Below are 20,375 nucleotides of genomic sequence, written 5' to 3'. Positions count from 1 at the left end.
GTTACAGTTCTAAAGTTTGAGTGCCAGCACCTCTTAGCTCATAGTGTATAGCTCTTGGTGGCTCTCAGCCACACCATCAACTTCTCAGCAGCTGAGACTCATCACTTCCTTGGCATCTACTGGAGCTCTTCCAGAAGCTCCCACTGGCTTTCTGGGAATGTCCACAGGTCACTGCCCCTGGTGTTACCAGACTTTTTTAGTTCAACCCACTCAGTCCATACTACCTGAGATAAGACTTATCAATAGACAGTAGGACCACTGGAGCAAGGCTTTATGGAACATGAGTGGCAGTGCGGGGGTGGGGGGTGCACTAAAGGAACCCCTACTGGACTGATCCCATGTATGGAAGAACTGCTTACACAGAGGAAGAATGGGCTCCCATATGCATAATTTCTGCTTTTCAGTCGTCTATTTAGGGACTTTTGGAGTAGAAACAGGAAGAGAGCAGGGTCATCTGGAGGTTGCAGGGCAGGCAGATGTCTTCCAGAGTGGCAATAGGACATGTAGGATAGCTCTAGCTGTCATAGCAACAGCTCAGCTTTGTTTGACAAGTCCCACATTCCCTTTAAAATGGCAGGGGTTGAAATTGTGACTGCCACTGTTTCTTCATTTTGATCATGGCCTGTTGGATTTTGGGTTTTTGGAGATTGCAGCATTGGGTCCATGGGTCTTGATTCTATTGCATTGCTATAACACTATGTTGAGGGACATTCATTGATGCTGAACCGCAACAAAAATTTAAAATGTAAGTGTTAAATAGCTTCATTCTGGTTTGCAGCATCATGTTATGTGCATACTCCTTTGAGAAGGACTGGGATTTAGCTCAGAGAAGTATTCAAAAGATGTTGGTGCCGTCAAGGAAATTTTATTTTTTCCTTGAGGGTTCTTGGAGATCATCAAATTCATTGGGTTTTAATGTTTTCAGCTTAAGAATCCTAACTTTAAACAAAATAGTATAGTGGCACATTAGTATAATACTTTTAGATCAAAGGGAAGTTGATCTAAAGTATAGTTAAATGGGAAGTTAGATTCCTTGTCCCTAGACCTTATCTCCTATCATCTCTGAGGTACCTTTGGTGGGTGAAAGAGGAATTCTGAAATTATTTGGAATAGTTCCAAAACTACCAGGTTGTTCTGCACTTTTATTTTTTAAAAGGAGGTGAGATATTTTAAGTAAGGAAAAGGCTTGCCTGGGGTCAAGTTCATTTAAAAAAAATTTTTTTAAGCTGAAGGGGGTATACTGTGTAGAATGAAGTATGGTTATGTATCAGACAGTAAGAATTATGAGCTCCTTATTACACATGAGTTGGCCAGTGCAAATACTCTCTCCTCCAAAACAGCTACCCTACCAGGTGTGGTGGCGCATGCCTGTAATCCTAGCACTTGGGAGGCTGAGGCAGGAGGGTCGCTGTGAGTACAAGGCCAGCCTCAACTACGTGATAAGACCCTGTCTCAAAAAGAACCCAAAAAACAAAACACCTACCCCTCTTCACTTCCACTCATGACCTTAATTCATATTTCATTGGAAAAATAGAAAATTTTGTAAGGACATTTCTTCATCTTCCCACTAGTAAATTCCTAATCAAGTTTGTTTTAAAGTTAATTAGTTCATTTGGTTCAACAAATTGTATCTATTGCTCACATGTCTGAATCACTTAGGGAGATTGTTAAAAGTTTAGGTTTCTGGGCGTGGTGGCACACACCTACAGTACCAGAACTTGGGAGGCTGAGACGGGAGGATTTCTGGCAATTCGAGACTACCCTGGACTACATAGTTCATGGTAAACATGGAGTGTGTAGCAAGGCCCTGTCTAAAAGAACAAATAAAAATATAGGTTTCCTGGAGTAGTCTTCTATACTCTAAAGCAGGCAATCTACAGAGACACCTGGGCTGAAAACCGTAATTCTTCACTTCACCTCTGTACAGGGATGTGCTTATCATTCTAGTTATCTGCTTTTACTTAATGTTTTTTGTTTGATGTCAAACATCCTTCCTCTTGTATAGGAATCCTACTGACCTTTTTCAGGCCCAGTCCAAATTGTTGTTGTTGTTGTTTTGTTTTTGTACCAGGGATTGAACTCAGGACCTTGTGCTTGCAAGGCAAGCACAGTGCCACTGAGCTAAATCTCTGGGCCTTCTGTTTTGTTTTTTTGAGAGAGCCTTGCTGTGTAGTTCAGGCTGGCCTTGAACTCACTGTAGCCCAAGCTGGCCTTGAACTTGAGGCAATCCTCCTGCCTTAACCTCCAAAGTGCCGTGATTATAAGCGCGCATTACCCTTCCCAGCAGTATATGGTCTTTTACATTGGGCTTTTTAGATAAATCTTTTTAACTAGTGAGAATGTTAACATAATGTTTCTAACCAATGACAACAACAACAAAATTTGAAATGGTAATTGTAGTTGTTGTTATAGAAGAATTGAAGAGTTATAACTACAGCAGTAGCATTATCATAACTATTGTGTCCTAATTTTGTATTTCTTTGTTCTGTGTTAGGAAACACTGCACTAACTTATGCTTGTGCTGGAGGATTTGTTGACATTGTGAAAGTACTGCTTAATGAAGGTGCAAATATAGAAGATCATAATGAAAATGGGCATACCCCCTTAATGGAAGCAGCCAGTGCAGGTCATGTGGAAGTTGCAAGAATTCTTCTAGATCATGGTGCAGGCATCAATACTCATTCTAACGAATTCAAAGAAAGTGCTCTTACACTTGCATGCTATAAAGGTACTCTATACTTATGAATATTTACACTTCTTTTCATAATAACTTTGAATATTATTTGAATTAATTTTATATTGTTTTCCTTGTGCTATAAAATTATCTAGTTTAATTATATAGAAAGCCCATTTTATCCTATATTTCTTATTGTATAGTTTCCCAATGTATGTTTCTTTATTATATCAATTCAAATTTATGCAGTTAATTATGAAGTCAACTAAACTACCTAGTATAGGTTTAGAGAGTTTTCCATTATTTAATAACTTTTGTTTTATATGGTTTTTCTTTATTTAAAAAATACACAAAAATACTAATACACACTTGATACAGAAAACCTGAAAAATATGGAATATTTCAAAGAAATTTTAAAAAGACATGTAATGCCATCATCTAAAAGTAAAGAAAAAAATCCTTCTAAATAACATTATAATGTGCATATATTTCCAGTGTTTTTAAGTCTGTTTGTAAACAAATACACATATTAAATAAAACAGTCATACTCTTAACATTGTTTTATAGTTGGGTTATTTTATTTAGCAGTATATCATGAACACTTTCCCATTTAGTAAATGTTTAGCAACACAACTTTTGATATCACATATGCAGTGTGATCAAAATATATGGTGAATGGTTAAATTTTAAAAATTTATTACAGTAAAAGACATGTTGGCATTAATCCACCTGAAAATACTCCCTCTTTTTCGGAACACACTTATCCCATCATTCTTGCTACTTTCTAAAGTAGTTGTGGAAGTCCTCTTGTAAGTGTCTTTATGAGGTATAACCCAAAATATGGTAAATGCTGCTGACAATTGCCATCCAATGAAAGTGTGGGCTTGTAAAAACTTGGTGTATTTCTGTCCACCTTATTCACTGGATCTTACATGGTGTACTTCTCTTCCCAAAGTCAAAATGACCATGAAAAGTAAAAGTTTTGAATCGATTGAGGACACTGAGGCAGCCATGACAGTGTAACTACATTCACTGTTGAAAGAAAACTTCCAGAACTGCTTCAGAAAGTAGCTAGAACAATGCGATAAGTGTGTTCTAAGTGAGGGAAGTATTTTGAGGGGAAGAATGGCAATCTCTTTTACTGTGATAAATGTTTTTAAAATGTAAGCATTTGCCATATTTTTTTATTATACTGTGTATAACTTATTGGCTACACATTGCTACAAGGTTTTTTTATTAAGCATGTCGCCACCAAGATAAACAAGGAGTTCTATTATCAAAGAAGAATAAGAGAATGGATATTGGGTAGGAACTATCAGTCTCTGCCAAATACACCATAATTGACTATTGTTGGACACTTGCATTGTTCCCATTTTTTCACTTTTATTAAAAACACTGTGATTACATCCTTGTGCAGACATTTTTGCCTAATCTCTGATTATTTCCTTAGGATAAATTCCTGGAAGTGGAATTGCTGGGTCAAAGGGTATGGACATTTTTAAGGCTTTTGATACATATTGCCAAATTGCCTTCTAGAAAGGTTGAACCAATTTACACTCCCACCAGCAGTGTTTGAGAGTGCCCTTTATCCCACCTTACACCCTCACCAACACTGGGTATTATCATTCTTTTTAATATTTGCCATTTTGATAGTTTAAAAATGGTGTCTCTTTTAATTTGTATTTCTTTTAATAGGAAGGTTTAATATATTTTCCATCAGTTTAATATTCATTTATTTCTTTTTTGAATTACCATTTCATATCCTTCACCCATTTTTCTAGTGAAGTGTTTGTCTTTTTCTTATTGACTATTAAGGCTTTTATATAATAAATGTATGAAGAGGATTGGAATTATTTTAAATGGGGTTTTCTGTGCCTACTTACTGACACAGTGAGTTTATGGTTCTTTAAAAGGTGTTTTTCTAGAAAATATGATCCAAAGATACTTTACCTGGCTTTTTAAATTTCAGTGTTATTTGATTGTTTATATAGATTAAATCAAAGAGTAAGCATTACTGCTTTTACCTAACTAAAATTCAGTCTTTTATACTTAGATAATAAAACCTTGATGAGAGCCTGCTTATTGTTTTGGATTGGCTTTGTAGAGCTGTCACTGACATTTATTGAATTCAAAATAAGTTCTCAGAAGTTGTGTGTAGACATCTGAAAGAAAAACATTCTCCATTTCAATACTTACCTACTAAATTGATAGTCAATTCTTTAATTTTTTTTAAAGGCCATTTGGATATGGTTCGGTTTCTCCTTGAAGCTGGTGCAGATCAAGAGCACAAAACAGATGAGATGCACACTGCCTTAATGGAGGCTTGCATGGTAATTTTAATTGTGCTCACTTGAAATTTTATGGGAAGAAAAACTCATGTGTGTTGAAGCCTTTGAAAATCGGTGTTTGGTTTGTATAATTTTTTAACCCATTTCTAAATTAAACACAGGTAATGCTTGAATATCTGTGCTTGTGAAAGAGAATAGTACTGTGTAACTATAGTATATTTGGTTTTAGAGATATTGATAAATCTAGTTCTGGAGATAGTAGGACATCTTTCCAGTGTTTTTATAGCTTTATATTAAAATTTTATAAGGCAAATTGCTGTGAAAATATGCTTTGGATATTAAGAGTACATATTTTGGATTCTCTGGATATCCTGTAAAGTATTTAATTGTTTCTTAGGATAAAGATCTAGAATTTTAATTCAAACATTTTCTGTCAAAGAGAATAATCAGCTTTAATGTTGTCAATACAGAAACCATTTTTTTCCATTAGCACATTGTTATCACACATATATTATTGTATCCATAAAGAGTACATCAAATACAAAGAGATTCAAAGTGTTCTGAGCTTTTATGATACCTTTAATGTTTAGAAAATTACCCAGAAAAGTACAAATGTTTTTAAGATGTGGTTAAATAAGCTCATCATTATCTATGGTTTGTTTGGTTTTTTTGGTACTGGGGATCAAACTCGGGACCCTGTGTATGCGAGGCAGGCAGCGGAACCACTGAGCTAAATCCCCAGCCCATCATTATCTATGTTAATTCTTTTTTTTTTTTTTTTTTTAAGAAAAGTTCTCACTGAGTTTCCCCAGCTGAGCTTAAACTTGGTTTCTACCTGCCTCTATTTCTCAGAGTGTTGGGAATAAATGTTGGGTTGATCACCCACCCGACTAGTTGTCCGGTTGGTAGCCTGACCAGTCACTGGGAGATGCCCAGTTGCCTGATGAGGGGACAACAGGAGGTGAAAGAATAATATACCAAGAACAAGAAATAAAGAATAAAGAATGAATGATAGTTAATTACTTGGAAGGCCAAGAGTTGATCTTTAGCTGTCTCCTGGCTAAAGACCACCTCATCTTAGCTCTGTCCTGGCTAAGACCATGAGCACTGGATTAGTCAGTATTTATGATTATGCAACATAGCAAGTGGATGTGAAGGCAGATAGATATAGGGAATAGAACTAATGCATTTAATGAGCCAGGTTTGGGAGAAGGGAGTAACATTGTATACTTGTAAAGGCCAGGTCACAGTTAACAAGCCACCTATGCTATCTTGCAGGTCATAGCTAATAAACCACCTGCGTTGTGTAGCTAACATTTGATCTTAGAGAATAGTTATACAGAGTCATAATTCCTCAGCTACAGTGTTTCCTTGCTATAGAGATGTCACAACCTCATCCATCATTGAGACCTCAGTTGTGACTGATGGCATAGGGAAGTCTATCTTCAAATCCCAGATGAAAGATCAACTGGCAGTTCACACTTAGGCCTTGGAGTAACTCATAATCTTAATAGCTGAATTCATAAGCCAGATCAATAATATCTAAAGCTCAGTGTGGTTTCAAGTGGTATGCAAATATAGGCATGTGCTACCATACCTAGCTTAATTTCTATTTGTGTGTGTGTGTGTGTGTGTGTGTGTGTGTGACTACTTCTGTGTGACAAATGACAGCCTACAGGCTTAATACAACAGCCACTTACTAATTTATGTTTCTGTGGGACAATCGGGAGATTTTTCTATTTGCATCTCTCAGTGGGGGCGAGTTTCTCATGTAGCTACCATCAGATAGTTGCTGGCTGGCATCTCTAAAATGTTTAACTTCAATGTCTGGAACCTTGATCAGGATAGCTGAATGGCAAAGACCTCTCTCTTTTCATGAATAGTCTTTCTATGTGGCTTTCTTAGACTTCTCTGAAGAGAGCTGATCCCAAGGTTAGCATTCCAAGAGAGAGGCAGAGAACTGGCACAGCAACATTTCTACCAAATGTAGTCATGGGCAGTCCAGATTTAAGAGATGGAGCTGGGAATAAAGTTCATCTCCTGATGAGGTGATATGCAAAGAATGGCAGACATCTTTCACATCTAAGAAATTTTGTTATTTAAAAAAAAATACTCCCAAGCCTCATCTGTATTGTTATATTTCTGAACATAGCTCTTTTATCCTTGCCCTCTCAAAGACCTAATGATATTTTAAGGTAATCAGTATAGTACATTATAGGAAAAAAATCTGAGCCAACAGTTCATACAAACACATTAGCAGTTGGAAGATTTAATATTTGCTTTAATGGTTCTTCTCAATAACTGATTACAAAATAAATCAGAATTAACTATTTATTTATTTATTTATTTTGAGGCAGGGTCTCACTATGTAGTTCAGGCTGGCCTTGAACTTGCAGCAGTCCTCCTGCCTCAGCCTTCTGAGTGCTGGGATTACAAGTGTGTACTACCATGTCTGGCCTAGAAATGTGTTTTTTAAAATTACTTTCTCAGAATCCTAGAAATGATTGGTAAAAATATAATGTGTTTTTTAAATGATAGCGAAGTTTTATAACAGATAGGAAAAGAAACAGGCACTACAGAGTGGGTTTGGGCCAAGGAGAAAAAAGTATACCCTACGTTGTGAGGGTGGGCTATCCTGAAGAGGCATGACAGTAACCCCTTAATGGCCACTGTCTCTTTTTGTATCACCCACTTCTCTGGTTGACATCAGGTTTAGGCTATCCTATTGAAAACATGCTCCATTTCTTGCCGGAAGTCCACATGCAGGGCTCTGGGAACTGTGCTGTGCATGTACTTTTTTTTTTTTTTTTTTGAAGACAGGGTCTTACTATGTAGTCCAGGTTAGCCTTGAACTCTTGAACTCATTATGTAGTACAGGCTGACCTCAGACTGATCTTCGCTCAGCCTCCTGATTCATGGTTTTACAAGCATGTGCCACTGTGCCCAGCTAGAAAGTACTGTATAATACTTTTCAGATTGGTATAATTTGCATATAATAAGATGCCAAATTTTAAGTATACTTATGTTTGAAATTTTATATATAAATATACCCATGTCATAATCAGATCAAGATATTTAGCAGTCTGGGAGGCCCACTTGTGCTTCTCCCGAAATTAACCACAATTCTACCTTTTGTCATCATGAATTAGTTTTCCTGATTTTGAACTTAATATAAATAGGATAATACAGTATTCTTTTGTGTCTCACTTCTTTCACTCAACAGTATGCATTTGTTTTGTTTTGTTTTGTTTTTATTTTTTTTTTGGTACTGGGGATCGAACTCGGGTCCTTGTGCTTGTGCAGCAGGTGGCGAAACCACTGAGCTAAATCCCCGGCCCAGCAGTATGCATTTGTGATTACTCATTTTGTTCTCTTATAGTAATTTGCTTTTCATTTTTGTATAGTATTTCATTGCATAAATATGCCTCTTTTTAATTCAATCTATCATGATGGACATTTGTATTTTTAGGTTTTGACTATTTAGAATAAAGCTGGCATGAATATTCTTGTGTCTTTTGATTCACATAAATGATCATTGCATTTGGTTATATAATTAAGAGTAAAATTTCTAGATGGGAAGATTTTGATTACTAATTCTCTCTCTTTTTTGGGTGGGTATTAATGGGGATGAGCCCAGGGCCTTCACATTTTCAACCCTTTCAATGAAACAGGGTCTCACTAAGTGTGTAAGTTGCCGAGGTTGGGCCCCAGCCTCCTTCAGCCTGGGATTACAGGTATATGGCACATGCCCAGCTCTAATCCATTTTAAAAGTCTATTCAGATTTTCTTTTTGTTAGTTTTAATAGTTTATGTCTTTCTAGAAATTTATCCATTTTATCTAGCTTCTTTGATTTGTTGGCGTACAGTTGTTCATAGTATTCTCTTACAATCCATATTACTTCTGTAATAATGTCCTGTCTTTCATTCCTGTTGTTAGTAATTTGAGGGGTTTGTTTTTTTGGTGGGGGGAGTCAATCTAAAATTTTGTCAACATTTGATATTTACAAAGGATTAATTTTTAGTTTTAAAATTTTTCCATACTCTAGTTTATTTCCACTATATTTTTATTTCTTCCTCTTCTAGCTCTTGAGATGGAATCTTAGATCATTAGTTTGTGATGTTTCCTCTTCTCACTTTATGCATTTAGTGCTGTAAATTTCCTTCCTGGAGTGCTTTAGTTGTATCCTACAAATTTCAATATGTTGTACTTTTATTTTCATTCTGTTTAATTGTTGATTTCAAAAAATTTTTTCTTGAAATTTTGACTCATGGTTATTTGCTTATTTCTACTTTTTAAATCTTTGGAGATTTTCCTGTTTGATTCCATTGTTAACAGAGAACATACTTTGTGTGATATTAGTTCTTTTAGATTTTTAAGGGTTACTTTATGGCCTGTTGGTGGTTATATATACTGTTGATAATTGAAAAGTATATGTATTCTGCTGTTGTCGAGTACAGTGTTCTTTTACTGTCAATTTGATCCTGTTAATTGGTGGTGTAATACTTCTGTATTCTTTCTGATTTTTTGTCTGGTTGTTGCAGGTAATTGTTGGGAGAGCTTTGAAATCTCCAAGTATAATTGTGGATTTGTCTGTTTCTTCATTGATTTCACTTTTTTTCATATTTTGGAGCTGTGTTATTTGGTTCATACATTTTTAGAAATGCTGTGTTTTGAGGGAATTGACCTTTTCATTATTATACTGTATAATCTGTCTCTGGTAATTTGCTTTGCTTTGAGGTCTCCTGTATTTCATATTACTGGAATTATTCTTGCTTTCCTTTGATTAATGTTGCCTGATACATGTTTTATTCATTTATTTTAATCTACCTATTTCATTATATTGAATTGTGAGTTTTATATAGCATATATATAGATCACATTTTGTAACCCACTCTGTTAATCTGTTTTTTAATTGGTTGATGTATTTAACCCACTTACATTTAATGTAATTATTGATGTGGTGTCTTACATTCTGATTTTTTTCATTTCTTCCATTTTTTTCTCCTTTATTTAACGTATCATTAATAGTGGTCTTAGGGCTTTTTCTGCTAACTCTTATATTTGATTCATTCCTAGGATTGCTTTTTGTGTGTGCATGTGGTAGGAATTGAAACTGGGCCTTCATACATCCCCAGTTCGTTTGTTCTTTCTTTCTTTCTTTCTTTCTTTCTTTCTTTCTTTCTTTCTTTCTTTCTTTCTTTCTTTCTTTCTATTTATTGAGACAGTGTCTCTTACTAAAACTTCTAAATTGCTGAGGCTGGGCTCAAATTTGTAGTTCTCCTGCCTCAGCATCCCAGAGTGTCGGGATTACAAGGTATGCACCACCATGCCCAATTTGAGATTTTTTTGTTTTGTTTTGTGTGTATATATGTATGTGCATTTGTATGAGTGTGTGTATGTGTGTCTTGATTACATAACACTTTTTTCCTGCTTCTTAATTTGTCTAGTAATCTTAAAAATTGTAAACCATACATTGTGACTGATTGTGACCTTTTAGAGGCTCTATATTATGTTATCTTCCTTTTAAGATTGATATCTGGGCTCAATGGTGTGCACTTTTACTTTCAGCTACTTGTAAGGCTGAGATATGAAAATCAGAGATTGAGATTAGCCTGGGCAATATAGTGAGACTCTGTCGGGGCAGGGCAGGGAGAGGAGACTAATAAGCAGTTGAATTATCAGTGGATCACTTTGGTCTTGTTGAAGCTTGATTTTACCTTATTCCCACAGTGTAGTGCTTAGTTTTTGAGGATAACCTGCCAACTCAACTTAAAAATCTGGGTTATTCACCATGCTTTGTTCTTTTTGGTTGAGCCTGAACTCCCAGTGTCTCCAGCCTTTCAGTAATTATTCTCTACTAGGCACTCTGGAGTCTCATCCTTACTATGCTCAATTCAGGAGTTGCCAAAGTAAAGAGAATTTTGTGTAGAATTTTGGGACTCTTTTATCTGTTTTGTTTTTTTTTTTGGTACTGGGGATCAAACTTGGGTCCTTGAACTTGGAAGGCAGACAGCAGAACCACTGAACTAAATCCCCGGCCCTTTACTTTGTTTTCTTTTTCTGCGAGTTCTAAGTACCTTGGATGCTTCATATTTATTTGTTCTTTTTTTTTTTTTTCCCCTTGTTTCCTACAAAATGTTTGTATTCCCTCTAGGTTTTATTTCCCTTGGCCAGTTTGGAAAATACACAGGGAGAAAGCTGGAGTGAATGCAGGGTTTATCTCATGTGCTCCTTTCTTTTACTGATCAGCCCTAGCTTGATTGTTGTCCAGTTTCTCTAAATGCATATTACACCCATACTCTTTTTTCTAGCTTTTTTTTTTTTTAATTTTTATTCCTTTTTTGGTACCGGAGATTGGCGGCGAAACCACTGAGCTAAATCCCCAGCCCCTTTTATAGTTTTTTATGATTGATTAATTCTAATTCTAGCTACTTCTCCATGACTAAGACCAAAGTATTAGAATTTTAAAAAAGAAAAATTCTAATGCTGATATTAGACCTGTAAGATTGAGTTATTTTTTATTATATGAACTTGACATGTTAGCAGAATCTGTAATTTTGAAAATTTCAAGTAAACTCAAGTATCTGTAGACAATAAATCTTTTCTTTTCAGTTGAAAATGTATTTCAAATACCAGATATCTCAATATACCAAATAACTTAGTAACTTGATGAAATGTATTTCATTTTATATATTATTTGAAGAATTAGTACAACTAAAATTTTCGTGTAATTTTACCTGTTTTTGGCATTGTGTCAAAAGTGATTAAAGCTGGGCTAGTTGTTTAGTTAAATATAATGAAACTGTAGATACTGTACTGAAATATAACATTTAATTAAGCTTTCTTTATTTCTTTAATAAAAGAATGCCTAATCTTATAAAACATTATTTTTTGTATTCAGCATTTACAAGTAATTTATTAATATTTCAATTTTTTTTTTTTTTGGTACTGGGGATTGAACCCAGGACTTTGCACTTGCAAGGCAGGCGCGGTGCCGCTAAGCTAAATCCCCGACCCCTGATCTTTTTTTTTTTGGTACCAGGGATCGAACTCAGGATCTTGCCCTTGTGAGGCAGGCGGTGGAACCACTGAGCTAAATCCCTGGCCCTCCCTGATCATTTTTGATATATTAACATCTGATTTTGTATGCCCACAACAAGCATTAAGACCTATGTAAGTTTTTTTTTTTTTTGTACCGGGGATCAAACTCGGGACCTTGTGCATGCAAGGCAGGCAGCGGAACCACTGAGCTAAATTCCTGGCCCATGGCCTATGTAAACTTTAAAGTCAAGAATTTAAAACTCAAGGATAGGATGTAGCTTACAGGTAGAGTGTGGGCTCAACATGCACAGTGCCCTAAGTTCATTCTTCAGCACTAGAAGAAAGAAAGAAAGAATTTGAAATTTGTTGAAGAAGGATATTTGTGGTTATAGTGGATGACAATGGATAACCCTCTATTGGAGTATCATACTGTTAATTTCTTTAATATCTGTGCAGACAGATCCATGGTAAAATTATTTACAAATAAGACCTTTGTGTATCTTTGTAAAATTATTTGCCTTATTTGCAGCATTCTGCTGTGATGAGGAAAACAGGGTAGATAAACCCAGTTTATCTTAGTGACATAATCCCAAGTGGCAATTACTTCACATTTGTTGTGTGAGTCTTTTTTTGCTAAGCTTTGGTTTCTAAAATGGATCTAATATAATTTCTACACTTGAACCCGACACCCTCTGATGTTGAGGGTGGGGCTATATTTGACCTGGCATTTGTGTAAACTATTTTGAAATAGTATTGACTATGGATTTAAGAGTTTTTTTGAACTTTAAAGTATGTGGAAAAATCAGAATTATTTAAAATTGTGACTGTATGTCACCAAATCTGATTTTTTGAGAAAATTGTGGATTTGTCCAAAATTAAGATAAAGTAATTTAAACCTTATTTTAAATATATTAAGGGACTTTTGATAAGGGTCAGATGGGTATGGTAGTGTATATGCTACCTAAGCTAAGTCTCCTGATCTTCCTGTTTTCAATCTCTTGCTACAAAAATTTTCTCATGCTTTACCTCTGAAAATCTGCAGGATGGACATGTAGAGGTGGCACGTTTGCTTTTGGATAGTGGTGCTCAAGTGAACATGCCTGCAGATTCATTCGAGTCTCCATTGACACTAGCTGCTTGTGGAGGACATGTTGAATTAGCAGCTCTACTTATTGAAAGGGGAGCAAATCTTGAAGAAGTTAATGATGAAGGATATACTCCCTTGATGGAAGCTGCTCGGGAAGGACATGAAGAGATGGTAGCACTACTCTTAGCACAAGGTAAAACTTTATATTTCTTTTAAAGTAAAAAGCAAACTATAAAAAACAAACTTTAGGGCCGGGGATTTAGCTCAGCAGTGCTGCACCTGCTTGGAAATCTCAAGTTCCTGGCTTCGATTCCTGTTATGAGGTGGGGGGGGGACCGCAAAAGCCAAAACCAAACAAACTTTATTTCTCCATTGGTGTCATTATATTTTAAAACATTTCCCTTCAAATTATAAAACGCAGGAGGGAAGATAGCAGGAAGAGTAAAAATGATCAAGATGCTGTTTGTGCATACATCAATCCCCAAAGCTGAATTTATTCACTATGTATCCTAAATATGTACTAATAAATTTATTTTAATTTTAATTTTTATTACATTTTGTTTGCAGTACAAATCATGATCATATTCATTTTCTTTTTTCCCCCTATTTTTATTAGTACATGTTTGCAGTACATAATGGTTACATTCCTTATAAGGAGTTGTGTATGTATATAACGTCTCAATTCTTTTTTCATTCCCTTACTCTCCCTGCCCCCTGCCCCCCGCCCATTTCTTGGTCCCTTTCTCCTTTGAAAAAGATCTACCTTCCTATTGTCTATCTTTTATTTAGGTCTTTGTTTATATTTTGGGTTTCTCATATAAGAGAAATCATGGGATACTTAAACTTATGTGTCTGATTTTATTTCACTTAACATTATGGTCTCAAGATGTATTCATTTTTCTACAGATGACTCAATTTTTTTTTTTTTTTTTGGTACCTGGGATCAAACTTGGGACCTTGCGCTTGCAAGGCAGGTGGCAGAACTGCTGAGCTAAATCCCTGGCCCAAGTTTATTCTTCTTTATGGCAGAGTAGTATTCCATTGTGTATAAACCCACATTTTCTATATCCGTTCATCTGTTGATGGACATATAGGCTGCTTCCACGATTTAGCTATTATGAATCATTTTGCTATAAATATAGGTATGCATGTATCACTGTAATATAATGTCTTTAGGGCCGGGGATTTAGCTCAGTGGTTTTGCTGCCTGTTGTGCAAGTTCAAGGACCCAAGTTCGATCCCCGGTACCAAAAAAAAAAAAAAAGACAATATGATGTCTTTAACTTTTGCAGGAAGATACTTAGGGACTAGCTGGGGCAAATGGAATATCTGTTTTTAGTTTTTTGAGGACTCTTCATACTTATTTTCATAGCGGTTATACTAGTTTACATTCCCTCAAAATGCAGAAGGATTCTTTTTCCCCCCAGCCTCAGCAGCATTTGTTATTATTTGATTTCTTGATGATAGCCATTCTTTCTGGAGAAGATGGAATTTTAGTATTTTACTTTGCATCGTTCTAATTGCCAGAGGCAGTTTATTTCTTAAAAAGAAAAACACAATAAAAAACTAGTTTTCTTTGGGTGTTTTGTGTCTGTATTAGTGAAGTTTTACTACACATAAAATGTTAATTATAAAGTTGATTCTCAACACCATGGAAGTAACCACAGACACAGTGAAGATAGAAATGATTATGACAGCTTAGAATAATATCTTTACTATAATTTTCTTACAACTATTTTTTCTATTTTTATGCTTTTCCAGGAGCAAATATAAATGCCCAGACAGAAGAAACTCAAGAAACTGCTCTTACCTTGGCTTGCTGTGGAGGATTTTCTGAAGTTGCAGATTTCTTGATTAAGGCAGGAGCTGATATAGAACTTGGCTGCTCCACACCTCTGATGGAGGCTTCTCAGGAGGGACACCTGGAGTTGGTTAAATATTTGCTGGCTGCTGGTATGTGTCTTTAAAAGTGTTGTATAGCACAGAAGGAGAAGCACAAGTAAGACTTCACTTATATGTGGAATCTAGAAAACTTGAAACTCGTAAGAATAGATCAGCAGTTACCAGAGTCTCTGGGTGGGATGGGGTTGGGGTGTGGACAAATAAAGGGAAGATATTGATCAAAGGATGCAAAGTTCCAGTTAAACAGAAGGAATAAGTTTTAATGATTTATTGCCTGGTATGGTAATGCAGTGCACATTTCATAATTACTAAGAGTCAAATTTAAGACTTTTTTTTGGTGCTAGGGACAAAACCCTATCCCTAGCAAGACTTTGTGCATGTTAGGCATGCGTTCTACCACTGAACTACACTTCAGCTCAAGAGTAGACTTTAAATGTTCTTACCACAAAAAAATGGTAATTATGTGAAGTGGTTAAACCTTGATTTAATCATTCTACACTGTGTGTATGTATGTATATAGAAAGACAAGTACAAGTAAGACTTCAGTTATATCTGGAATCATTTGTATTTGAAATATATATATTTCAGAGCATATTGGGCCAGGGTATTAGCTCAGTGGTTCCACCACCTGCCTCACAAGCGCAAGGTCCCAAGTTTGGTCCCCAGTACCAAAACAAAACAAAACAAAGCATATTAAAACAGTTCCTTTTGTTTTATTTTTAGTTTTGTTTTTGTTAACCTCTTGAAAAATACCTTTAAGAAAATAACATTTGTTTAGTTATTTAGTGCTACCAGGGATTGAACCCAGGGCACAGAGCATGCTAGGCAAGCATTCTTTCACTCAGCTACATCCCTAGCCCTTTTTATATTGCCTTTTAACTTTAGCAGTTAACCTTAACTTTTTTACTTATACAAAAGTTCAAAGACAGCTCCACAGTCTTAACTGCTTTTTTAAGCTAGCCTCTTAAGTCTCTAAAAGTGTCATTTTAAAAAAGATTTTTTATTAATGTTTGCTTAATTACCATAAGGGTTTCCATTCATCTTTCTCCATTGATGGTTTGTGGCCTGTGGGAGAAGTAAATTCCTCCTGCTTAGTCTTATGAATAATAGGGGGTGTGGATGACATGGTTCTTTTAAGCTTATTTCTTGACATTTCAAACTTGTCTCTCAAAATAAGAAGGAATTAATTTTTTAGCAGAGTGATTAGTTTTAAAATAGGTTTTATTCCTTATTAAACAATAGTAACCAATAATTCCTATTATGTAGAATACTTATTATTTTATAGGATATGCCAGAGAAAAATTGAGTCAGATAGATATAAGCCTTTTATATGTCTTTTGGAAATAATGTAGAATTTTTCATTTGATCTGGATCTGATATATTTTTAAATTTTGTTTTTGTTTTTTTGGTACTGGGGATTGAACTCGGGACTTGCGCTTGTGAGGCAGGTGGCAGAACCACTGAGCTAAATCCCCGGCCCTGGTATATTGTTAAATTTTGATATATAAAGAAATGAATATAAAAAGGAAAGTAAAATATTTACCAAAACTTTGTTCATGTTTTAGCACTTTTATTATTAGCCTTAAATAGGGCTTGGCCTCAATTTTTTTTGAATTATTCATTTCTTTCTCTCTCTTTTTTTTTTTTTTTTAGAAAACCATCTGTTAGCATTTAATGAGCCCCCTGACCTGTGGCTTCAAGCCACCAGGACACAGACCCCCCCCCCCCCCCCAACACCCTCAATCTTCTCCTCAACTCTTCTGCTGAAGAATTTGGCCTTCATGATGACAGGGTGCTTTGGGAGCTTTCCTTTCTCAAGAACTTTGTAATAGCCCAATCGCACTACATCAATGATTGGAGCTACTCCAGTCTTGTTTTTGGCAGCATTTACTTGTGTCTGCTCACTGACTAATGTCCACAATTTATCAACATTGACAGTTGGGCAGAAGCTCTGGTTTCTCTTTAAGTGGTAATGCCTCATACTGACTTTCCCAAAGTAACTTGGGTGATATTTGTTGAAGTTGATCCTGTGGTGATGCATGCCACCAGCATTACCCGGGCCTCCTGGGTGCTTCTGGTACCTGCCGATATGGCCGTGGCTCATGTGGTCCCAAAGTTTCCGGGACTTCTTCAGTCTGGATGGCATGTTGGCAGCTGAGACAGAAAATGAATTATTCATTTCTTAACCTAGATTGTTAATAGTTTGGATGATTTATGGTTTAGATAAAACTACCCATAAAAACTGACCTCTTTCCCGACTCAATTACTTGTTCTATTAATCTCTCTAGTTAGTACATGTACTATTTAATCATTATTTCCCTAGGATATTCTGTAACTCCCATTCAAGAGTCTTTTCTAGTGGTTACCTTTCTACATTCTTCCCACATTCCTCTCTGAAGCTAGTATCCTACATTGTAAGATTTTTAAAAAGAAGAGTGAATGTTTATTAAGAAATTATTGAGCTTGGAGCTGTAATCCTGGCTACTTGGGAGACTGAGGTAGGGGTATTGAAGTTTGAGGCCAACTCCAACAACTTAAGGAAAACCTGTGTCAAAATAAAAAGGCCTGGGAATGTAGCGCAGTAATAGAACATTCTTGTGTTCTATCCCCAGTACTGAAAAAAACAAAACAAAACACCAGACACTATACTCAGCTCTTGTGTTATCTCCACTAATTGCCACTAGTGTCTGTGTATTAAGAATTATTTAAAACATTCTTGTAAATCTGGAACTGATGCAGTTATGTTACATAATTTCTCTAAAGTAACCAAACTGTTAGTGCCGGAGCTAACATTCAAACTTAGAACTCCTGATACTTTTTCTATTGCCATTACCATTGATTCAACATTGGTTGCATATTTAGCTTCTTTTACTGATTTGAAGTATGTAGTTCCCAGTACTATCTCAGGCATTAGGATCACTTTTTTATATGATTACTATCTAAAATTTTTTCGCCCAGATTTGTGTGTGATTTATTTATATAAAGTTCTTATAGTAGATTACTAAAAAAATAGCTGCCTATACAATTAAGAAAAACTTTTAAATGTTTTTGTTATAGTATCTCTCAAACATATAGAGAATATAGTATAATAACCCCTAAGAACCCATCACCAAGTTTTAACTAGGTGAATGTTTATTCATGGCTACTTTTATTTTATCTATATACCTTCCTCACCCCCAATTTACTATTTTTTGGGGGGATACTGGGGATCGAACTCAGGTCCTTGCACTTGCGCAGCAGGCGGCGAAACCACTAAGCTAAATCCCCGGCCCCACCCTCAATTTATTTTAAAAATGTATTTCCTAAGTCTCTTAATCTGTGGGCTCCCTTTTTCTTTATAACTTTTTGGTTTGAAGAAATGGGATGCTCATGGTTTAGGCTTCACAGAGTATGGATTTCCCTGATTGCTATTATTTCATTTAACTGGAATTTTCATGAATTGGCTGTTATATCTAGAGACTTGGTTGTGTACAGGTTTGATTTTCTTTTTTTTTCTTTTTTTGGTACTGGGGATTGAACTCGGGACCTTCTGCTTGTGAGGCAGGCAGCAGCACCACTGAGCTAAATCCCCAGCCCTAATTTTCTTTTTAATGGAAAGACTTCATAGGTGGTATTTGTAACTTTCTTGAGGAGGTAATAAACATCTGATTTTCTTTTTATGATATGATTAGCCATTGATGATTGTTGCTTAGGTTCCTTAATTCTTCTGGGGTTGAAAAGTGGTGATATTTTAAATTTTGTTATTGCTTCCTTGTTTTTTTAGCTGGAACATGTGTTTAAAGAGAAGTATCCCCTTATCAGCTATTTGGTTACTCTTGAGTACAGATCATAAAGGGATGACAGGATAAATGATTGATTTTTTTTTTTCCCTTTTATTACCAATTTCCAACATGCTGAGGTAGTCCTCTAGAATCCTTCAAAGGTAACAAATGAACTGTTTCATTTTGTTTTGCTTTTTATTTGAACATCATTTTGAACTTCTGGATTTAAACATACATGTTAACTTTGACTTCATTACACTCATTCTTTCTGATGCAAAAATTATAAATAATGGGACAATTTGAATATCTTTCATTAATATAGTTAGTCTAATCCTTTACTATGACCTTGTTTTAGTCTTTTACAGTTTCCTTGCCTTCGGATATGGTAATGTGTTCCAGGCTCATCTTATCCAGTTCTCCTGCTCTAATCTTAGAATCAATCTTTTTCCTAAGCTCCCAGTTCTACTTAGTAGGAGGTGGTACTTAAGACACTACAATCTATGTTAGAAATGATATTTCTACTTGACCTGTCCTTTCTCTGGGGCCTTTTCAGGTGGTCAGGGTTAGGATATATGAGTTATTCTTGTAGATTAAAAAATTATATCAAATTCATGTCAGTATTTCCAGGTCAAAACCACAGGGTTTTTATTCCAAGAGAACCATCTTAAATCTGTGTTTTCTCTTAACCACGTCCAAAATTTCATTTCTCACCAAATAATTATTTATAACACAATATCTGGAGAACTGTCTGAAAAGTTTTTCAGCTTTTATTCTTGAAGGTAGTAAATATGTTTTTTTTGTTGGTGTTGTTTGCTAGGTGCTAATGTTCATGCTACAACAGCAACAGGAGATACAGCTCTAACCTATGCTTGTGAAAATGGACATACAGACGTTGCAGATGTTTTACTTCAAGCAGGAGCTGATTTAGTAAGATATTTTAAATTTCAAATATTTTTGCATGAACTTTAATGCTTATTCATTCATATATAACAGTTAGGAAGCATGAGTAAGGGTCAATAGTTTGCAAACTTTATGTAAGATGACTTTTAAAAACTTGGCTACTTAGACTTGTTGAATGTACTAGAAAATACTTAGTGTCTAATAGGGCATATGTTTTCCTGGGTAAAACTGTTTCTTATTTCATCCCCATTTGATTTTCCTGTAATTTTTTAGATTTTGTTAGACATAAATTCAATGATTTGTTCACACAGTAACGTGTCAAATCACTTTGAATGATTTCTTTTGTTTCTCTGATTCAACATTTAAAAACAAAGCTACTGTTAATTATCCTAACAACATTATTAAAACATTCTGCTCTTTGTTCTTTTGGCATTTTGTTTATATGTCAGGTTCATATGTATAATAATATTTACAAGTATAAGAAATTATAGGTTGGGGATTTAGCTCAGTGGTTCCGTTGCCTGCCTCGCAAGTGCAAGGTCCCGAGTTCGATCTCTGGTACCAAAAAAAAAATTATAAACAATTGCAATACTTAGAAGTTTGATGCTTCTTGCTAATATGTGTGCTTTGACTTTTATTTTATAAAGGTGCTTTAAACTGCTTTCAAAAGTTTCTCTAGAATTCTTACATATTTCTTAAAAATATGTGTAAGACAGACAAA

The 20,375-nt window shown here is 35.4% G+C and overlaps 1 protein-coding gene and 1 pseudogene across 3 annotated transcripts in view; one reads left to right on the top strand and one right to left on the bottom strand.

Moving 5' to 3' along the window:
* Positions 1–20,375, top strand: part of Ankhd1 (ankyrin repeat and KH domain containing 1) — a 135,312-nt gene that overhangs the window by 39,207 nt on the left and 75,730 nt on the right. For all 3 annotated transcript variants that reach the window (XM_004841880.4, XM_087180781.1, XM_004841878.4), the window contains exons 6-10: positions 2,495–2,728; positions 4,910–5,004; positions 13,047–13,284; positions 14,853–15,044; positions 19,572–19,681. In XM_004841880.4, the coding sequence (XP_004841937.2) occupies positions 2,495–2,728; positions 4,910–5,004; positions 13,047–13,284; positions 14,853–15,044; positions 19,572–19,681 (869 nt within the window). The remainder of the gene's footprint in view (positions 1–2,494; positions 2,729–4,909; positions 5,005–13,046; positions 13,285–14,852; positions 15,045–19,571; positions 19,682–20,375) is intronic.
* On the bottom strand, positions 16,629–17,154 carry LOC110348530 (large ribosomal subunit protein uL15 pseudogene; annotated as a pseudogene).

Source organism: Heterocephalus glaber, unplaced genomic scaffold, assembly GCF_053883595.1.
Source record: "Heterocephalus glaber isolate CG9 unplaced genomic scaffold, H.glaber_assembly_v1.0 deba00001465, whole genome shotgun sequence".
NCBI lineage: Eukaryota > Metazoa > Chordata > Mammalia > Rodentia > Bathyergidae > Heterocephalus > Heterocephalus glaber.
Note: the sequence above shows the minus strand (reverse complement) of the source record. Positions and strands in the feature narration are given on the sequence as shown.